The sequence below is a fragment of the Haemaphysalis longicornis genome, unplaced genomic scaffold (genome assembly GCF_048455015.1).
Source record: "Haemaphysalis longicornis isolate Haplotype H1 unplaced genomic scaffold, Haemaphysalis longicornis Haplotype H1 scaffold_1, whole genome shotgun sequence".
Classification (NCBI taxonomy): domain Eukaryota; kingdom Metazoa; phylum Arthropoda; class Arachnida; order Ixodida; family Ixodidae; genus Haemaphysalis; species Haemaphysalis longicornis.
In genome coordinates, this window is record NW_027526203.1 from 136,881,302 (window position 1) to 136,901,560 (window position 20,259).

Sequence of the window (20,259 nt, forward strand, 5' to 3'; positions counted from 1 at the left end):
CTCGTGGGGTGGCAGAAAATATTTCCATGATCCGAAATTGTTCTAGTCCAAAACGAAGCACAAATATGCGATGGAAATGTATTGCCAATCTTTATTTTGTTGGCTTGCACCACTTTTGAGATCACCAAGCAAGCACTAAAAAATGTGCACTGGTTTCATCACCTATCGTGTTTGCCGCGCGACAAACACTTTGTTGGCGACCCGAGTCGTTCTTTACACAGGTTTTTCATCTGCGATACCAACTTCAAACATGCCCTTTGACATGCCAGGACCCATCCTTATGCCTGGCTGCAATCCTCTTACAAGCTGCAAAGCTCGTTATATCGAACAGAAATCTATTCAGTCATGGCCTATATCGAACTGTTGCTGAATTTGTTAAAATATGCCAGTGTATTTAGTTGAATCTAGGCTGGCCCCAATGCTAAGCCAATCCCTAAAATTCTCAAGGCAAGAAAATGGGGGGGGGGAAAAAAAAACATTTTTTTCAAACGCAAGCCAGCCAAAATAGGTGGGGCGACAAAACTAAAACGATGTCTATCAGCAATGGACCTGCTTGGGTTTCAACATCGTTGTTGTCACTGACTTTGACCTTGTGTAGCTGTCGCCCTCAGAAAGTGTGCGTGCAATGTTTGAGGCTGTCAATTGCATTTGCATTTGCATTTGCATTTGGGCCTGTGGTCAAACAGTTTAGGGCATTATCCCAACTTTGTCTCAAGACCTCCACTGTCACAGATGCCGCGTTGCCTGAAGGTTCGACGAGTTCCCAGCTGCCAGCACAACTTTCCATCTAGAGGCGGCACTCCGCTCAAGTTCGTACTATCAAGCTCATGCAGAGCACTGAGTATGCATGACCAAAATGGTGGCTTGTGTTTTGGTTGGCTACAGCCCTGGCTACTAGTGGAGCCTCCAGGCCGCATTCACTGCGTGTTACTTTTTGGGTTTTGATAAGTACTCGGCGGGCTAGCCCACCAGCCCTGCGCCTCGCGCGTGTAAGGTAAGCTGCGAAGGCCGACGTGGCCGAGCAAATTGAGAGGGGGAGATGGCAAGGGTGTGAAACTGCTAAGGCCACAGCCTAGTGTCGATAGAAGGGGAAGCAAAATGAACGATAGTAGGAGGCAGTGGTGGCAGAACAGGTGGGAAAGAAAGGAACAAAGCGACAATCGCCATGGGGTATTGTGTATGTGTGTTCACATTCGTCGGCTCGATGGGAGCTTCTTGGTGGTCTGTCCGCCACCTCGGCTTTGGCTTTTTGTGGTTGGCGCATTGGTGTTCTGCTGCCGCGCAAGGACCGCCTGCAGTACCGGCCTGCTTGCTTGAGTCTGTTCAGCAAGTGGTTGGGCCGGCCGTGAGCTGCTTACCTTTCCACATCAAGCCACGTCAAACGGGGGTTAAGAAATAAAGGTCGGGACGAGGCGACGTAAAAGGCGAATCAACGCCGGTTCACCCCCGCCAGCATCCGTCGTATGAAGCAGGCCGCATGCACCTGAGCATTGCGTAATCGGGGTCTCGTGGTCTCCTACTACGGCCGATCTGAGCCCAGCTGTTCCAGGCATGGCCTGCAGGGTAGAGTGGATTTCCAGTAGATGACAGACCTCCGACAGCACTACCCAAAGGACTACATTCTCATTGGCAGGCGACTTCAGTGCGCAACACCAGGAGTGGGGTAATCAGAAAATAGACGCCAGGGGCCTGCAGATCAAGCAACCAACCGAGGCAGCACGCTTAATGCTGGCCAGTGACACAGATTACCCGACACACTGCAGCCCTCGAGTGAACCAGTGGTGCAACTCCCCAGACCTCACCTGGGCTGACAAGGGCCTAGTGACAGAATGGAGACACAGAGCGGATCCAATGGGCTCGGATCATTACCCACTCTGGCTAGAGCTGTCTGTGGGTGGCTGCACAGGACGCCCTTGCCGGACCAAAGTGATAGATTGGGATGCGTTCCGGAAAGCAGTGGCAGAACATGCGAGAGGGTCCTGGTAACCCGTCGGTTCCTTAGATCAGCACAGGGGGCTACACGGCATCTTATGGTAGACGACTCGGCTCCTACCCTGAATAAGCACTTACTGAACCTATGGACCGCACGGGAGAGCCTTCACAAGGCCTACCTGGCCAGTGGCCGGCAATACAGGGATCTCCTCCGAGTGCACAACAAAACTCCTTAGGCCCGCTGATACGCCGAGCAGCTTGCCCACTCGAGGTGGTTTGAATAGTGCAAAACCTTTGACAAGCACAGCAGCACTCGCAAGTTATTGGCAAACCCACTGAGCCATGACTGGCAAGCGCAAGACACAAAACTCTGCACTCAACATGCAAATGGCCTTACAACTGACGCCAGAGGAATTTGAGGAGGCCACTGCTAAGGCATTCTTCCCATACCCGGCCTTCCCAACAGATCCCCCACGCACCTATGAACCAAGGAAACGAACCAGTGACCTGGAATCTGAGGCACCATTCACTCTCCAAGAGCTGACTCTGGCCCCTAGATGCTGCCATGCGTAGTGCTCCAGGTGGAGTTGGTATCGCGTGGCAAATGCTCCTCAACCTTGACGAACTAGAGGAGCTCATGCTGCTGGACGAGTTGAATGAGATTTGACGAACTGGGAGCATCCCAGCGGAATGGAAGCATTCGATTATCTGCCCCATCCCAAAGCCGGGGAAAAAACCCAACAGCATTAAGAATCTCCTACCTACATCAACTCAAACTTTAAGGGGGGACGCGGCTTTCAACTTCGGAAAAATGACCAAAACATCGTTTTTTTGAAACCCACATATTCGGCTTCTATGTTTCCTATTCTGTGCGTCTGCAAAGTTTTTACGCTGAAAAGCGTCGCAAAGTGGCATAAAAAAATACTTTTGTCAGGCGCGGTGACAAACTATCAGCGCAAAAGGGCGAAAAAACGGCAATTTTCGGCGCGCTCTATCTCCGCAACGGTGCCACCGGGCGCGGCCATTTTGATATGGTTAGATCGGCCGAGCGATCGTCTTTCCGGTTCCGCTCGTCTCTTTTATCTTCGTTCATTCACAAACGCACAAACGGCAGAAAAGAAACGGCGCACAAACGAAGCTAGAAATAGATGCTGAAGCGCTATTGGTCCTCCGGTCGGGGCGCAGAACAACGACCTCCTGATTGGATGTCGCGGGCGCAACGCAAGATGGCGGCCGCCTGAGCTGCGTAGCGAGCGGATTAAGTTCATTTTCGCCGCTTCGCTCGGCCGAGTTTCTGTTCAATCTGGGGTATTCAACACGGACGTTATCGCGATGGGAATGCCAGAGATAACGAGCCAGATTACGGGAAGTTGTATGGCTCGAAAGGCGGAGGTCATCGAACGCTTCGTGGTGCGCGTGATTCTACCGTCGCCAGACCGCGGAGGGTGACGCGGTGTGCGCGCTTGCGATAGCGGTTCGTGAAGTGAACTTTTAGTCGGATTTGCGATGTTTACATGCTTAATTATTGCTGTGTTTTGACTGTGGGCTCGCTAGCCTTGAGAAAGAAACGGTCGACACGTCAAACGCTGCGGCGCGCACGGCATAGCCGACGCGATGGAGCATCACATGACTGGGCAACCGGTTACGATTGAACGCCAGTAGTTGTAATTAATGCCTGCGACGTTAGTTTTAATCTTAAAAGCGACCTGACCAGCCACATCAGGTATAATCAAAGCTCGATATGTCGCGGTAAGCGTGCGCTGCGATGCGCGCGAGCCATATCGCCTTTCTTGCGCAACGTTTCCCGTGCACTTGTAATTTTCATGCAAACAGGTTTGAGTTAGTAATATAGGAATAAAAATATGCTCTCTGCGTTAAAAATGTACGTTACTGTGGCAGCATTTAACAGTGATTTTTTTAGGTAAATTATTGATACCATTGCTCAGGGCATACTGGCTGTGCTGCGAGAAATATTGGATGCCTTGAATGTCAAAAGTAGTAAAAAAAAAATATGCTCTAGCATTGAAGTTGGGAGTTATGCAGAATACTCTACCAAGCTTCAAAGTAGCTCATTTTTAACCTTGTGGTATGCAAACTTTTGGCAATGAACACCTGCACTATGAGTACTAATTAAGTTGGTGTGCCAGGCAAGATAAAACATAAAAAAAAAACCAAAAATGTTCAAATTTAATTAAAAAAAATGCTTAACTTGTTGCCATGGTGACAACACTGCAAAAGGAGGTTGTCCAGTGCAATACAGCCAACCAACTAACCTACTTTGCATTGAAAGCCCATTGAAACCCTTCTCCCCTCCGTTTGGTTTGCAAAGGGGGGTATGTACTCTTCACTGAGGAGCTGAAAATGATGTGTTCTGGAAAGAGAAAGGCTGAAAAGGCACTCCAATTTCAAGGCAAGGCCTTCCAGAAGCCCCATGTTCAAAAGGACATGAAAGGCTACAACCGTGACGACTTTTAATATGTGAAACCTATGTTGCAACTTCGGAAGCCGTTTTCTCAAAACAGTTTTTTTTGCCACCTGTGTCGCTTGTCCCAGGGATTTCTTTGTGACCGCTGGGTCTATTTTGATTCCGTTTCTTGCATTACATTCCTTGATGAACTGTTCAGGTCGTGACACTTTTGGTTTTCCAGATTTGTTTTTTGTGATTTTTTTATTCAAATAATCGTTCACAGTTGACATGCCTGTTGCACATTAACCTCTAAAAAAATGAAAACTAAAAAACATTGTGTTGTAAAAAAAAAATTCTAAAACTGTCACGACCTCGTCCATTCATTTGGGAATGCAAAGCACTTCGAACAAGTTTTCTATCGTGTTTTATAAGCCGCTCAAGCTCGGTACAAGCGGAACAGAAAGAAAATTTCATACATAAAAAAGTTATCAATATATTAACTTCAAATTTTTATGGTGTTATCACAGAAGCATTTCCAGTTGCTGTGCCAATTTTCATCAAAATCCACAAAGAAATAAAAAAGTTGATTTTGAAAGCCACGTCCCCCCTTAACATCAACGCTATGCGAGCTCCTCGAGCACGGGTTCTGGTTTAGTTCGCATACCACCTCCAGTAGGAGAAGAACCCAGGTTTTTCGATCCAGCCCAGACTGACATCCGGCCAGGGCTGGGCACTCAAGACAGCCATCTGCTACTGCGCCAGCTGGCGGGAGGTGGGCACTGGGATTGCGTTAAGGTTCCTGGCATCCTCCTTGCAGTAGACTTGCAGAAGGCCTTTGACACGGTGGCACACTCAGCCATACTGACAGCTTTCGAGGATTCTGGAGTTGGCACACGAAATATGAACTTCATGCGATTCTTCCCGGCAGCCCGAACGTTTGAGATCAAATCCGGCGTAGGCCAACCAAGGGCACCCTCAAATGCCAAGGGAGTGCTGCAAGGTGCCATCTTGTCATCAGTCCTCTTCAACATTGTGATGAGGGGACTGGCTGTGGAGCTACGGTAAATCCCACACCTGGGCTTGCCATTCTACGCGGATAACACCACGCTGTAGGTGGACCCCAAGGGCACGAACCTAACCACAGCAGGCGTACAGAGAACCTTTCAGCAAGCCGTGGACACCATCGACCACTACCTCCCTTCCACCGGCATGCAGCCATCACTGGAAAAGACTAACCTCCTCCTGGTGGTTGGCTACGACTCGGTGGGTGGCTACAACTTGGCAAGACAATCATGCGACCAGCGGAGCAGTGGGTGAGGATCCTCGGGTTTCCCCTCGGCGAGGTTGGTGGACCAAAGGAATGGATCCGTCAGCTCAAGAAAACATGGCGCCGACACCTCCACCTCACCCGCCATATAGGCAACCACTTCGGCAGAGCCAGCACATGCACCGTCAGGACAATTATGCCTGGCAATACTCACTTCCAATACGGAGCAGCTTGCTTCATGTTGAACCAAACACACTACGCACAACTGGAAGTCCTCCATCTCAAATGTCTCTGCACAACAACTGTCCTGCCACGTCACACGAGGTACTCTGGCCTCCCACCCCTCACAGCCTTTATCAAGGTGCACAACGAGGGCCACGAACTACGACAGCAAAACACAACAGGGGGCAGAGGACTCCTCACCCTCACGAAGGGCCTACCCCGAGATGCATCCCGGCTACCACGCCTGTTAGAACCCTGGCCCGATGTGCTCCTCAAATTTCAAAAACCCCTCCACAAAAAGTGCTATCAGCAGTTGGAACTCTGTTTTCACAGCTGCTACCTGGGACCCCATCACACACTGAGCCAGGCTGGCTGTGACCTCCCCAATCGGCACCTGGAGGCAGATACACAAGGTTGAGCACCAACCCAACCCAGGCCAAATTGCACAGTCCGCCATCCTGTGCGCAGTAGACGAGGTTTGTGAGGAGACCTGTCGGGGACTGAGGCATACAGAGGAGAGGGTGGTCATCTACACGGGCAGTACAGGGACTGTAATAATCCTTGTCCACACCCCCGGAACTGGCATGCTTGCTCATGGGATCAAAATGGTGAGCACAGAGCTGTGCAGGCACTACGAGGATGGACTTGGAACCAGGTCATGCCGGTGGAATTGGCGATGGAGCCGCAAAGGCAACGAACGAGCATATAGATGACCATTCCGTCCTGGCGACCCAAACTGTGCTCGCACCAAACGACCCCGACCCAACAGCCAAAATTTTGGCAGCCAAGAAGGAATGCAGGCGCGCCCTTTGGCGGCTCATCCCAACCAACGACCACCCACTGCCCCGAGGACTGCCACGGCCCTCATCCACAAAGCACGTGCGGGGCTGCACTATATATTTGCTCGCAAAAAGGCGGGCCCTGACCGCGACAGTGACGACTACCAGGAACAGGGCCTCTAGTTAGCTGTTCCACATGCACCATGGACGTGTGCCCAACAGTGAAACACATGCCGTGCGAGTGTCCTGGCTACCAGGACCTCTGTGCCCAGTACTTGCCACCGCACATCACCACCCTGCACCAATGGACCACCCCAACAACAACAGCCGCGACACACAGGCTCTCCCTCTGGGCGTTTGCTCACGAGGCAGGCATTGTTCGCCGCATGTGATTGCGAATGTACAGCATATAGTGCATGTGTGTATGCACTTATTCCTTTTTTTTTTTTTTTTTTTCTCCTCCTGCACCTCCTTTTCCCCTATTAGGCCAGAAGGCCATCCTACAATAAATACTTTTCATTCATTCATTCAATGCATTGTTTCTATGGGGAGTGTGCCGGGACCGCGGTTATCCGTCGTCAGAAGTGGGTCGGCGTAAAACTGGGGGACGTACGATCGCTCTTCCACTGTATTTATACATCCCTTGTATGAACCCAGTGCATGAAATTCGAAAGTACAGTGTAGACCATTTATAACGTAACCGCTTATAGTGCGGGACCGGATATAACGCGGGTTTTTGCGACCACCGGTTTGCCTCCCATAGAACTCAATGCATAAGCATACCGCTTAAGATGCGGTTCGCCGAAGCACAATACCGTTTATAGTGCGGTTTTTCGGCGGGTCTGCTGATCGACCGGCGCAGCTGAGGCATCGTTTTAGGGTAGCAAAAGAAAAAAAAAAGGGGTGAAATCGGCCATCTGACGCAGCGTGCACCCCTTGCCCTCCTCTAACGTAGACACCCAAAGAAAAAAAATAGGCACCCTTTAGTTCGTGCGTGCCTGATAACCACAACTGACCTTGCTTGATGCATTTCGTAAGATAGCGACAGTCTCCCCATCCGCGCGGGGCAAGTTGATTTTATTAATCGTGAACCGCATGGCCCGTTTTCGCGCACAAATCGTGCACATCAACGTTGCGTCGTTTTTTTTTTTTTTTTTTTTTTTTCGTGCTCGTGTCGACGATTCCGCGCTCGCGGTGGCTTCTTTGCGTGGCAGTGGGAGGAGCCTGACGACTTGCACCAATGGGGAGACGCGTACGTAATGGCGGGAGATTCGAAGCGCTCCGAGCCCGCTAGCCGCGCCAGAGATGTTTAGGCTTACCACCGCGGTATTTTTTGATGGGCGCTTTCACAAGCAGCGTGGATGGCAGTTTATATTCCAGTTTTCGCCCACATTATTAGCTCCTTTCTTGCATGAGCATCTTCGCTTGCGCCCCGTGCGGCATTTCAGCGAGCGGTTAGAAGCGGTCGCTGGAACTTACTGGAACTGCCTGCACCGCTTCACGGCCAGTGCCGACGCCATGTTGCCGCCTTTTACTGCGCCGCTCACACCACGCCAGTTGTATCCGCGCTGGCGTGCACTGCACGTTATCGCGATACCAAATCTACCACGCGGTTCACGCTTTAGAACGTTGTTGCTGATAAGCCACCGCTCTTTCCCTTTCCGAACATTCGAGCCGCGCGAAGCCGAAGATTTCCACCACCAGTACGTTGCGCTGATAAGCAGCCGCCTTCGGCATCGTGAACGCAAGGTGGGGTAAAAAAAAAAAATCCCGCTGGCGTTCTTATCACGTCTTGCGGCATCTGTTCATAGATGCTAAAAACGCAGCCATGGTCTCAAAACAAACACAACGGAAGTTAAAGCCGCGCTCGCCGTTTGTGAGACTGCGCTTTCGCCCTGCAGCAGCGGCCGATGTTAAAAATAACACGAAATATAGACCGTGCCTTCGTTTTTAAGTGCTGTGCGTTTGAGTGATGATAAATATAGGTTCACTTGAGAGATAGGTGGCGATGTGGTTGAATTCGCGCGTGTTTTGGTTATAGTGCGGTACCGCTTATAGTGCGGATTTTTGCGGCTCCCGCGACATACGTTATAAGCGGTCTACACTGTACTACTGTATATATTTGAAACAAAAAAGAGAGCAGATTTTGGATTAGGGACTGTGATTGTGTGGTTGACATGAGTGTGCAGAGCTGCATCAGCGGTGCTGGGGTGGGCGGGGGTGTGCAGACAGCTACCCGTCTTCGAGCAGCCACCCGTTCTTTATCCTGTGGATCCTGTCGGCTGTGGTGAGCTCGTGCTTCACATACACCTGGGACGTCAAGATGGACTGGGGCCTCTTCGACTCCAATGCGGCTGAGAACCGGTTCCTCCGTGAGGAAATTGTCTACTCCTCTTCGGTAGGTCTTTCTTGGGCTACATAAGTGGGAAAAGTTTTGTCGGTCTCTCCCTCGATTCAGCCACCTGGCCGAAAGTTTAAAAGGAATACTTGAATGAAGCATTTATATAAGTAAAACACTTTCAAACTACGAAATCTGGCAGACAACTTCATACTTGTCAAAATTGTTCAGCAGAAAGAAAACGTTTGCCCTGTCCAGCGCAGTAACATTAACACTTTCATGACCGTGCCTATTCCCATCGATACTATGTTATCAATGAATACAAATTCGAATTTTGGCTCTCTCCGAGCACTTATAGACGGCTAACGCCACCTGAAGGGTAAAAGAGGAAGTATTTCATCAGTTTCGCTTTCGAGTTTCTTTTCTCCGGCGCAGTAAAGGGGGGGGGGGGATTTTTAAAGCTCCTTCGCAGTCGGGTGCACGTGGTGTCTGTTATGGAGTAGATGCCGCTTGCCGATGCATTTTGACGGATTCCGATGAATCTGAGCTGTAATCTCTGGATGATGGTAGCAGCACAGACACGTAAGATGACTTCGATTTGTCAACTTCAGTACGGACAGTGAAAGTGCATCAAACCATCCCAGAACATCTGCAGGTATCTGCCGGTTCGTTTTGCTTTCTCCTCAGGCCAGTCTATTGCTGCCACGCGTTGATGTAAACATATCCGGCCTGTTCTAAACATCACAGCTCTTATCTGCAGTTTTTATAATATTCATAATAAATCTGTTATGTGTAATTAATACTGTTAGAATAGAAAGACCTATCCTTCCTGTATCATTTCATACCTTGTACTTTCGCATCAATCCTTTTCTGTGGCAGGAAAAAATATTTCTTGGACTACCCAAAAACAGCCGATTTTTCCACAGTCACGAAAGTTTTAAACAAAACAATTTTGTTCGAAAATTTCAAATATTTTTTAGGGTGTGAAATGCTTCACTAACAAGTTCAAAACAGAAAAAAATTTGTGAAAACATTTTTATGGCAGATAATGTTTTATTGGTCATACGTGGGGCATTGGAAGTGTATTCTGAAATAAATGCAGAGTAGTTGTCCTGGAAAGCGCCATTGCTATCTTCTTCACTTGAAGAATCGGATACAGCACTGACATCTTTATCACTGGCGCTCTCATCATCTGAGGGAGAAAGATATAGAACGCCGCATGGATAGGGCCACATCTGTTTATATCATGCTGGCAACACAGGGTACGCGTTCCGCCATCTAGTGTGCAAACTCTCATTGAATTAAAGCGCCAGTGGCGGAACCTGAGCAGTCTTGTATATTAAAGGCACCATTTGACGAGCAGAGCTGGTCAAAAACCTCTTGGAACCTTGCGAAAAACCCATGACGACCATAGGCCGTCGAGCAAAGAAGTGGCAACTGCTCATGACGCTAAGGGGTTAAAGCAAACCATAAATACATAACTGATACTAGCACTCTTGCTTTTATTTAAAATAGACGTGGTCATAATGTTTGTTATAGGAAACAACAAAAATGCATTAGAAACAATATTTTAACCTGAAAATACAAAAAAAAAAAGGTGAAGCCTGAAGCACATTGCTTGATCACCAAGCCAAACAGTAACAAAAGGTCCAAACAGATGCTGCAGCAGCAGCGCGAACGTGCGAAAATTGCATTTAGTTCAGTACGTCATGCAGGCGTGGGCTCACAAGGCGAATGTAGGGTGTTGTCTGCACAGGAAAGCTGTTTCCCTGCGTAAGGAAATGTTCATTTGAAGAAGCTAAGAAACGTGAAGGCTATACCCGAAGAATCCAAAGTGCAAGGATGTTTTGGCTCTGAATGTGCAGGATGGGATTCTTTGTGTAATGCATATCAAAGCAGCCGTTATCTTCACTTGAGCCCTGTTCAACCCATTTCGATGTTTGAATGTGTCCCCCTGGCCAGTCCATCAGAGCCCAAAGCAGCAGTGTTCGATAGCAGAGGGTGTGCATGGCTGTTGCAGGGCTACTACTACTTCGCCATCCTCACGGACCTGGCGCTGCGCTTTGGCTGGACGCTGTCGGTGTCCCTGACGGAGCTAGGCGTCATCCACTCGGACCTCATGGTCACAATCCTTGCCCCCCTGGAGGTGTTCAGGTGAGTTCAAGGTCTGTGAGGGCACTGGGGGGTCGAGAGTACGTAACAGGAACCAGGCATCCATGTTTCCACTGTGCTGGGTCACCAGGACAGTGCGTCAATAGGTGCCTTGATTGTGGCGCGTAAAAGACACTGGCAAGCTCGGTCGTGGAGGCATCAGCGCACGTGGAGAAATCCAGTTCAGCCCAACTTGCCTTGTCCGAGACAGGCCATCCTCCGGGAACAGTGACCACGCATGATCCAAGTGCCAGCCACAAACTGCAGGATGAAACAAAATCGGGGCCTTCAAAACAGGCAGGTCATTCTGGCGTTTTTTCTTGCCGGTGTCAGACACATTGGCTGAGTTGTGACACATAGAGAGCATGTACACAGGCTTCTTGTCCTGCCATATCAGGGCCATGATGGCTTCGGAGAGGAAGGGTGCGCACTCATCTTTTTAGCTCTTTGGGCATGTTCTTGCGGTGAACCCTAACAGTATCCACAGCATTCGATGCTGCTTGATGTATGTGAAGGAAAAGGAATAGTGAAGAATACCAGTTGTCCATGTAGACTGTGTGACCATCCGCGAGATGATCGCCGGCAAGACTGATGACGACGGCCTCACTACACAACATTCCAATGGTTGCAGGAGTTCGCTCACTTTTTCCTGTATATACAGAGAAGTCAGGCAGTAGCCACTAGCAGATTTGCACAGCTCATAGAACTTCACATGAAAATGGGCTCTTTTTGAAGGGTTGAACTGCACGTATGTTAGACGAACGCGAAATTTCATCAAGCTCTCATCCACAGTGAGTACCTTCTGGAGAGTAGGCTCTGCCAATGGACTTGATGATACAGTCCAGTACAGGTCGTAGCTTCGCCAGCTTGTCGTCAGTTGCTGTAAGGTTGTTTGTCACAGAAGAGAGTGCCGAGAAGCGTTGCCTCGGCATCACCGTCGCAAAAAATGGCGTGCTGATCACACTTCTTTGCGACCAATACACCTGGCTCATTTTGCTTGTTTGTGAAAAGACGTATTTATTTGTGTCCCACAGTAAAATTTGCTCAGTTGTTTGTCAGCGCTCATCTCTGTATACTCTTACCTTCTAGTCCTTGTTTTTTGCACCATTTTTTCTGTTCAGTATGCAACTGTCAGACATTTGTTGAGGTCGCATTGTTTCTTTCTCTCTTTTTTTGGGAGCGGTTTATCTGTATGATGCTACGTCACTTCACTGCACCGCCTTAGTGTTAGGGTATCTTGGCCCTCTCAGCACCCTAAACCAAGAGGGGAAATTTCGGGAGAGTAAAAATGAACAAGGAGCGTTTTAGTGAGATGCTGTGTGTCGTGTTATGCTGCAGGCGCTTTGTGTGGAACTTCTTCCGGCTGGAGAACGAGCACCTGAACAACTGTGGCAAGTTCCGTGCGGTGCGGGACATCTCGGTGGCGCCCATCGATGCGGGCAACCAGGCGCTGCTCGTACGAATGATGGACGAGCCGTGCGGAGTCATCAACCGCGGGGGCGCCGCCCGCCGAGACCTGCGCAAGCGAGCCAACAAGTGAGGCTCCGCTGAACTAACGCTTGCTGCACGAACAGCAAAACCGAGGACCGAGAGCGGGGACGCGGACAAGCGCCGTGGAGGGCTCTGTCGTGCTGCTGGACGCTTCCTGCCTCGCCCCCCTTGCACGGCGCATGCCCAGTGAAGCTTGTGCTGCTGGACGCTTCCTGCCTTTCCCCGCTTAAATGGTGCATGCCCAGTGAAGCTTGTGTCTGGGCTAAGTGGTAGACGGTGGCCAGTGATATGCTGGAAGGGACACGGCCGGCCGCGTCCTTTGCGCACCAGGCCCGCAGCGGACGGTTGGCACACTGCTAACCAGTTGTGGGCACAGTTTTGCCTACTGCTTGAGCAAGCGTGCCCGAGGGGGGACAATTCCTCAACTTGGCCTGCCGTGGTTGTTAGTCATCTGAGCTATTCGCCCCAGTGGGAGATTGTATGAACATCATTGCCAACTGACTTCTTTATGGTTGGTTCTTACTCCCTCCCATGTCTTCTTCTTTTTTCTTGTTTGTGAAATTTTACGCTAGAAATGCGCTATGATGCTCTGGAGGATGTGCAAACATTCTTAATCAGAACCATCTTATTCCATAAAATAGTTGTACTTAATACAAATAAATTAGCACTTTGCGAAAACATAGTTATCTGCTAAATAGGATGGCCAGGTGCTTTGGAAAACTTTTTAGTGCGATTAAAACAAGCCACCTCACAAAGTGCAGTTGGCAGCTGACACGCACATAGCAAGATTCCCTTGCCAGCTGGGGTCACATCTGACTCTGGAAACGTGCACTCCATCTGTTGCTGAGAGTCATAACCCTACAACTCTTATGAGTGTTTGTGACCCCTCCATAGATGGCGCAACATGCCCACACTACTTTGGCGCATTCGGGGCAACTATGCGCGCCCACCTCTGGCTTCCCATTTTCTAGCGCTCCATTGAGCCTGTGCTAAGGGAGACAAATTTGGGCCACACAGCAAATCTCGCTACCTACAGGGAATGGGGCACACGAGGGTGACGGGAATACCACGAGGACTGGTGAGGCAAACAAGAGGGTCCTCTTCTCAGAGGGCTTTGCTTCATTCACTAGGGACGTCAGTTAGGGTCCCTTAAAACTCCTTGCAGGACCTTGAAAACCCCCAATTTTGACGGTGATAACCAGCGGTACTGTCTTTTCATAAAAAATTAAAGTGTTTGTCACAAATTTTAAGTGCTAACCTATAAGAAAACATTGCAACTGTAAAGTTTCAGTGTATTACATGAAATTATGACAAATTTAGCAGATTTCATTTCATTTACCGTAATTACCCGATTCTGACGCGCCCCCGATTCTAACGCGCACCCGATTTTCCTGGCAAAAAAACCGAAAAAATTTGCACCTCCGATTGTAACGCGGACGGAACTTTGTGAGCAAGAAAAACGAATGCGAGAGAAACGGGCGATTTATTTCTCGAAATAACCTCACTCATCTCGCTCCTCGTCGCTCTCCGCTGACCACAACATCTCGTTCTTGGTGCCGTCAAGCGCGTTCGCGATGCCACACTTCATAACGAACGTTCAACCATGATCGATGGGATCGTGGCCCATGCCTCGCACGCCCATCCTGCGAGCTTCTCCAGAGGCGCACGCTTCAGCCGACCGCTCGTTTTGAACGTGTGAGAGCCGTTGCCGCCATTGCTGTTATCAAGCGCGCAAGTGGAACGATTTGACGATTTGTGTGAACGCCGATAGAAAAGCCTAGGCACCTATGCTATAGTGCCTAGAATATTCTAGGCACTATACCTATGCTTCCTGCGTCTGAAAAATCGTTGCTAAAAGCTTTGGAGCCTGCTTGAGATGGCGATGGTGATGGGCGGGATGAAATTTCCGTTGTTTAACGGTTTCGTATCCGATTCTAACGCGCATGCGATTTTTCGACCTATTTTTCCGGAAAAAAAGTGCGTGTTATAATCGGGTAATTACGGTATGTCATCCTCAGAGGTTTGAGGGCATTACATAAGGGAGGGCAAGTGTTCAGGTACAGTGCAATGTTAGGGTTCACAAAAACACAAAAGAAGACACACAAACCAGGACCAAATTGAAATAGACAGTAAAAACAACAAAAAAACATGAATCCTATCTGACAACTATAAAAAATACTGTATTTACTCTATTCTAAGCACCCCTTTTTTTTTTCAAGATCACGATGCCCAAAGTGAGGGCATCGTGAGTGAAAAAAAGGAGTGCTCCGACAGCCTGCGCGGTGCTGAAAAGACGATTGGCACCTGTATCGCCACTTTCTTGATGCCTTTGTGGATGTACGGTATCATTTCGGGCCTTGTGGCACTTTTCTGCGCTTCTTTCCCTTTACTTTCTGGAGCAGTGGCCACCAAAGTGGTACACGGATAACCGGATGAGTGCAGCCGTTGTGTTTGTTGATAAAAACTGGTGGCGGCTGTGTGGTTGCAACAGTTTTGGAGGATGGATTTTGAGCAAACCAAGGCAATGCCCGCTTTAGTCTTTGAACAGGCCAAATTGGACAGCAGCAAAGGTTCATGGGAGTGCCCAAACATGGCAGTGGGACAAAGTAAGCTTATCATCAAGAAACTGCAATTTCCCTTTGGAAGTGAGCGCATCAGTAAAATACAAGCCTTGCCCCAGCGGAAAAACTTCGCAGACGCATAGAATAGGAAACATAGAAGCCGAATATGTGGGTTTCAAAAAAACGATGTTTTGGTCATTTTTCCGAAGTTGAAAGCCGCGTCCCCCCCTTTAAGCACTTAGTTTTCTTTATCCCAGCATCTGTCTACAGCCAACGCAGAAGATATTGCGCAGGACTGGTGCCACTCATCAGCCAGTGCAGATGCCATGTTTCTGACTACATGCTCTGGATATATACAGCACGCGTCCCAAACAACTGCCCGTTTATTATTGGCCTTTCTCTCGAAGATAACTTCCTCTTACATGCACATGCGCTGTTGGCACCTACGCGAAAGCGCTGCTTTGTGTCGCCACAGTACTCCCTCCCAAGTGAGTGTGCAAACAACGGCTGCACTTGGATGACACACTGCGGTTCATAATTCCGTGCTGTGGGCTAACGTACGGGATAGCTGAGGACCTAGCAGAATCCGGACTCGCACCTGGGTTCAGGTACTCACATGTGGTAGACAGACTTTGGCTATCCAAAGTGTGGCTTTATTGCCTGGCAAATACAGGGCATAAACCAAACAACACTACTGTCGCTTGCAGGGAGACAGTGGCTCCGTTCGCTCACTCAAGCCGCGGGTACTGAGACCTTGATATCTGTCATCGCAGTTGCGAGAGTGGGGGGCACTTCCCTTGCGACCAATCAGGACCAAATCTCTCAGCAGAATCTCGTGGATCCAACTGGGTTGTCCATCATCGGGGCATTCAGAGTAGGCACTTCTGAACCAACCGATTCCAACCAACTTGCCCAGTCGAATTTCCTTTGGAACGCTTGCACGTCCCGCAAGTCAGCTCGGGGGGGGGAGGAGAGGAGGTCTCCCCCAAGTCGAGGAGAAGGTGGCCCGAAGGAAGGCGACAAGCTGGTCCTCCTTCCCCCGCGCCCTTGTGCAAACGTTCACGGCGAGCCAGTTCGGCGCATCGCATGGGGTCACGAAGAGGTCACGACTCACAGGATGTGCTGACTGTCCAAAATGGCAGCTCCCAACCCGCCAAAACGGGCATACGAGGCGTAGGGAAACAAGGGTCCCCACAATGTGCACCGGAGGTCTTGCACGCCGTCCACTCCACGTGTACCCTTTGATGGCTTGTCGGGGCTGTACTGTGTGGTCTGCCAGGGGTCCCTGAGGTGATGGAGCTCGAGGTGGTGCAGGTACTTTGCTGTCAGAGTCCACGTGCACTGGTTTTACGCGGTCCAGGTAAACCATGTCAGGGCGGCTGCCCCGGTCGATCGCAATGTGCTTGTCTCCATGTTTCAGCACTTTAAAAGGCCCGTCATATGGGGGCTGGAGTGGACGCTGTATGGCTTCGTGCCTCACAAACACGTGTGAGCAGGAGGAGAGTTCACGGTGCACGTAGACTGTCCGTGCTGCTGGTGATGCAGAGGAACAGCGCTTAGCTTACTCATGATGTCTCGCAGTCGCAGGGCATAGTCCATGTTCGGGTACACGTTTTTGTCCTTACTGTCAGCAAAAAGCTACCCTGGGAGGCAAAGCATTATTCCATACACCAGTTCAGCTGAGCAGCATCTAGTATCTGCTTTCGGAGCCGTCCTAACTCCCAGCAGAACAAAAGGCAGTGCCTCCACCCAATTGTGACTCGCAGTTGCCATCAGGCTAGTGTTCAGCTGCCGATGGAACCTTTCCACCATACCGTTGCTGATCGGATGGTGGGCAGTTATTCTGATGAAGGAAGTACCCAAGAGCCGTGTGACGCATGCGAATAGGGCAGACTCAAATTGCGTTCCGTGATCTCAAGTCATGGTTGCTGGCACTCCGAACCGAGCTACCCAGTGGTAGATAAATGCACAGGCAACGGTGTCAGCAGTCATGCTTGGAATGGGAACGGCCTTCGGCCATCGCGTTATGCAAGTTAGCGAATAGCTTTTCCCCTGAAAAGAGGGCAATGGTCCCGCAATGTCCACGTGGGCAAATAGAGTCCGGCAGAGGGAAGGATCCCAAGAGGGTCACTGTACATGGCTGCACTTTGGAGTGCTGGCATGCGAGGCACTCTCGTGTCCAGCGTCAGACATCCCGGTTCATTCCTGGCTGCATGAACCTCTCTGTACACAGCTGTTGAGTGGCTCAAATCCCCAATGTTGCGACCAAGGTTCGAGGGGACGAACGGTTTGGCCCTGCCTGTGGGCATGTCACAGCATACGGACCGGACCGTTCAGCCAACCATTGCAGCTTCTAGGCGCAGGTTGAAGACGTCAGTGGCCAATTCAACTCGCTGTCACTGTGCTGATGGAAATTAGTGTGGTGAAGTCCATGCCGCTCGGCTGCATGGACTGCGCGAGAAAGCATTTACCAGTATTGCCCACCCAAAATAATTTTTTCCTCTTTAGTCTTGAACCCGCATCATCCTATCTCAATCGCGAGCGCGCTCGGGGGATGAAGGCAAGCACTCGCTTGCCGTCCACGGTCAGGTGCCGCCGTGCCCTGCCAGAGGATAAGAAAACAGGCGCTGCATCTGCCACAAGTGAGAGGGGAGCTTCCAACGACCTTGCAAGTAATTACAGTTAAACCTCGATGTAACGAACTTCAATGTAACGAAACCCTCGATGTAACGAACCACGGAATTTTTTGTAACTTCAAGTGTATGCACACCATGTATTTTCCCCCTCTGTGTAACGAAGTCCCGTTTGCCGGAATTTCAATGTAACGAAGTTTTATGGAGAACGAGGCACGATATTTAAGTTGTAGAAGTAGATTTTGGGAGACGCAAGCGCCGAAATGGGGTCCCGATAAAACGCGAACGGCCGCCCAATGCCGCGGATGCAGCCAGCCACGGAGTCTTTAAGTCCCTTGCCTACAAACTGCGTGGCGTGCATACACGGCTGGCGCACTGTTTCTGTTGGAGCTTAATTGTCCACGGCTTAATCGGCATCAGCGGGAACCGCACGCAGCGTTTTCTCCCTGCAAAAACGCAAAACGCGCCTTGCAAGCCACAGGCGCGCTGACGCAGCCGCGGAGACCACCCGCGCGATGCGGGTAGCTCCTGCGACCGCTTCTAACCTCCCGCTGAAACGCAACTCGAGGGGCATATGAGAGGGGCATGCGAGAAAAAAAGCGGATAACGTGGGCGAAATTTTCATTGTAAAACGTGACACGCGCCGCTTACGAAAGCGCCCATCAAATATCCTCCGCGGTTGTAAGCCTAATCGCCTCTGGCGTTGCTGCCGCCACCGCAAGCCGCCGCCTTGCACTTCGTTCAAGTGCGCTCATGCTTGTTGGGTTTCGTCGTCCCATCAAGCATTTGTGAATCTTCATAAGCCTTGCACGCGCGTTTTTTTTTTTTTTTTTTTTTTTTTTTTCTTCTCTCTCTCTCTCACCGGCGTCCGCAATTGCGTGCCGGCAGCGGGAAGTGACTCGCGCTGCGCGTGGCAGTGGGAGGAGCCTGACCAGTTTCGCCATGGTTCCGCCAATGGGGAGGCCCGCACCCTATGGCGGGAGCTTCGAAGCGCTCGGGGATGCCTGCTGGCTAGACGATAAGGCCGCCGCGAAGGATATTTGATGGGCGCTCTCGTAAGTGGCGCGTATGACGTTTTACAGTGAAAATTTCGCCCACGTTAGCCGCTTTTTTTCTCGCATACCCCTCTCGTTTGCCCCTCGAGTTGCGTTTCAGCGAACGGTTAGAATCGGTCGCTGGAGCTACCCGCATCGCGCGGGTGGTCTCCGCGGCTGCGTCAGGGCGCCTGTGGCGTGCGGGGCGCGTTTTTGCGGGAAGAAAACGCTCCATGCGGATCACGCTGATGCCCGCGTATACGATTAAGCACCGATAGAAACAGAAACAGTGCGCCGGCCGTGTATGCGCGCTGGGTTTCTTTTTCAGGAAACGCTTCACGGGATGAACACTTCATTATAACCGCGAATTTCAATGTAGCGAAATTTCAATGTAACGAAGTAAATTACGAATTTTACCGACTTCGTTACATCGAGGTTCAACTGTATCTGCAAGTAATAAGCTTGGTAGATGTGCCTAATTGCCTAGCAGTATGTTATGCAACTGCATTTCTTCCCTCAGTAAGGCGCTCTTTACGTCCTGGTAAAAAATAACAGTTTGATAACCACCAGTACATTGGCTTTCTAAATAAACATGCTGTACCTGTGCATCACTTCTTTTTATAAAGATTGCATTGTACAGTCACGGATGGGGATAATGTACAGAGGTCTTTTTCGCGCCCTTTTGTGGTGTGTTGGGGCAGAGTTCTCCGCAGCGAATTTCCACTTCAACGCAATTTTTTGCACGTCCCGTCAGTTTCGTTGTAGCGGGATTTGACCGTCTTTTTGAGCTTTAGGACAGTGCAATGCTTGATTTGCACTTCTCATTTCAATGGTGGATTTTTATGGAAAAGAATTTACCAAAAACAGCTGTGTTCTGGCAACACGCCGTCACCAGCTGTTCTTTTTCGCATTTTTCGGGTAAGATTGTGGGCCGGGCACCTGAAGTCAATCACTGGGTAACGTAGCCGGCATGAGAGAGAAACCGATTTCTCGAAGTGGAAAGCTAAGGAAGTGGATGAATTGCCGGCAGCCGGCACTTTATCTGGTAGGGTAAGAATATTTGCTGGTATTCTTCTGATTGGTGGTTCAGGCTTACTTCATTGTGAATGGTATATCTACCTCTTCAGGTAGCACTGTCTGCTACGGTTAGCGTGGGGCGGTGGTTGTGATTCTGGTTCCTGATTTGATCTGACCTCTGCAATCCTTATTTATTTTTATTTTTATCAGCTTTGTTTCTTGTGATTTTCGTCGCCCTTCTCTCAGAACCTTGATACTAGGCAATACAAATAAGGCATTCCGTTTTTTTTTTTTTTTTTCTCCCCTCGGGACTTGCTCTTATGGGTTGGGTTAGATTACATGTTGGATTAAAATACGAATAAAGCATGCATGGAAAGCAATTTAGCTGTGCGGGATACCGGCTATCGGCAAAAAATACTATCAGCAA

At 49.9% G+C, this 20,259-nt stretch overlaps 1 protein-coding gene across 1 annotated transcript in view; it reads left to right on the forward strand.

Moving 5' to 3' along the window:
- Positions 1 to 20,259, forward strand: part of LOC144180709 (solute carrier family 53 member 1) — a 68,827-nt gene that overhangs the window by 37,730 nt on the left and 10,838 nt on the right. The window contains exons 11-13 of the mRNA XM_077708994.1: positions 8,836 to 9,005; positions 10,966 to 11,099; positions 12,435 to 12,632. Of these exons, the coding sequence (XP_077565120.1) occupies positions 8,836 to 9,005; positions 10,966 to 11,099; positions 12,435 to 12,632 (502 nt within the window). The remainder of the gene's footprint in view (positions 1 to 8,835; positions 9,006 to 10,965; positions 11,100 to 12,434; positions 12,633 to 20,259) is intronic.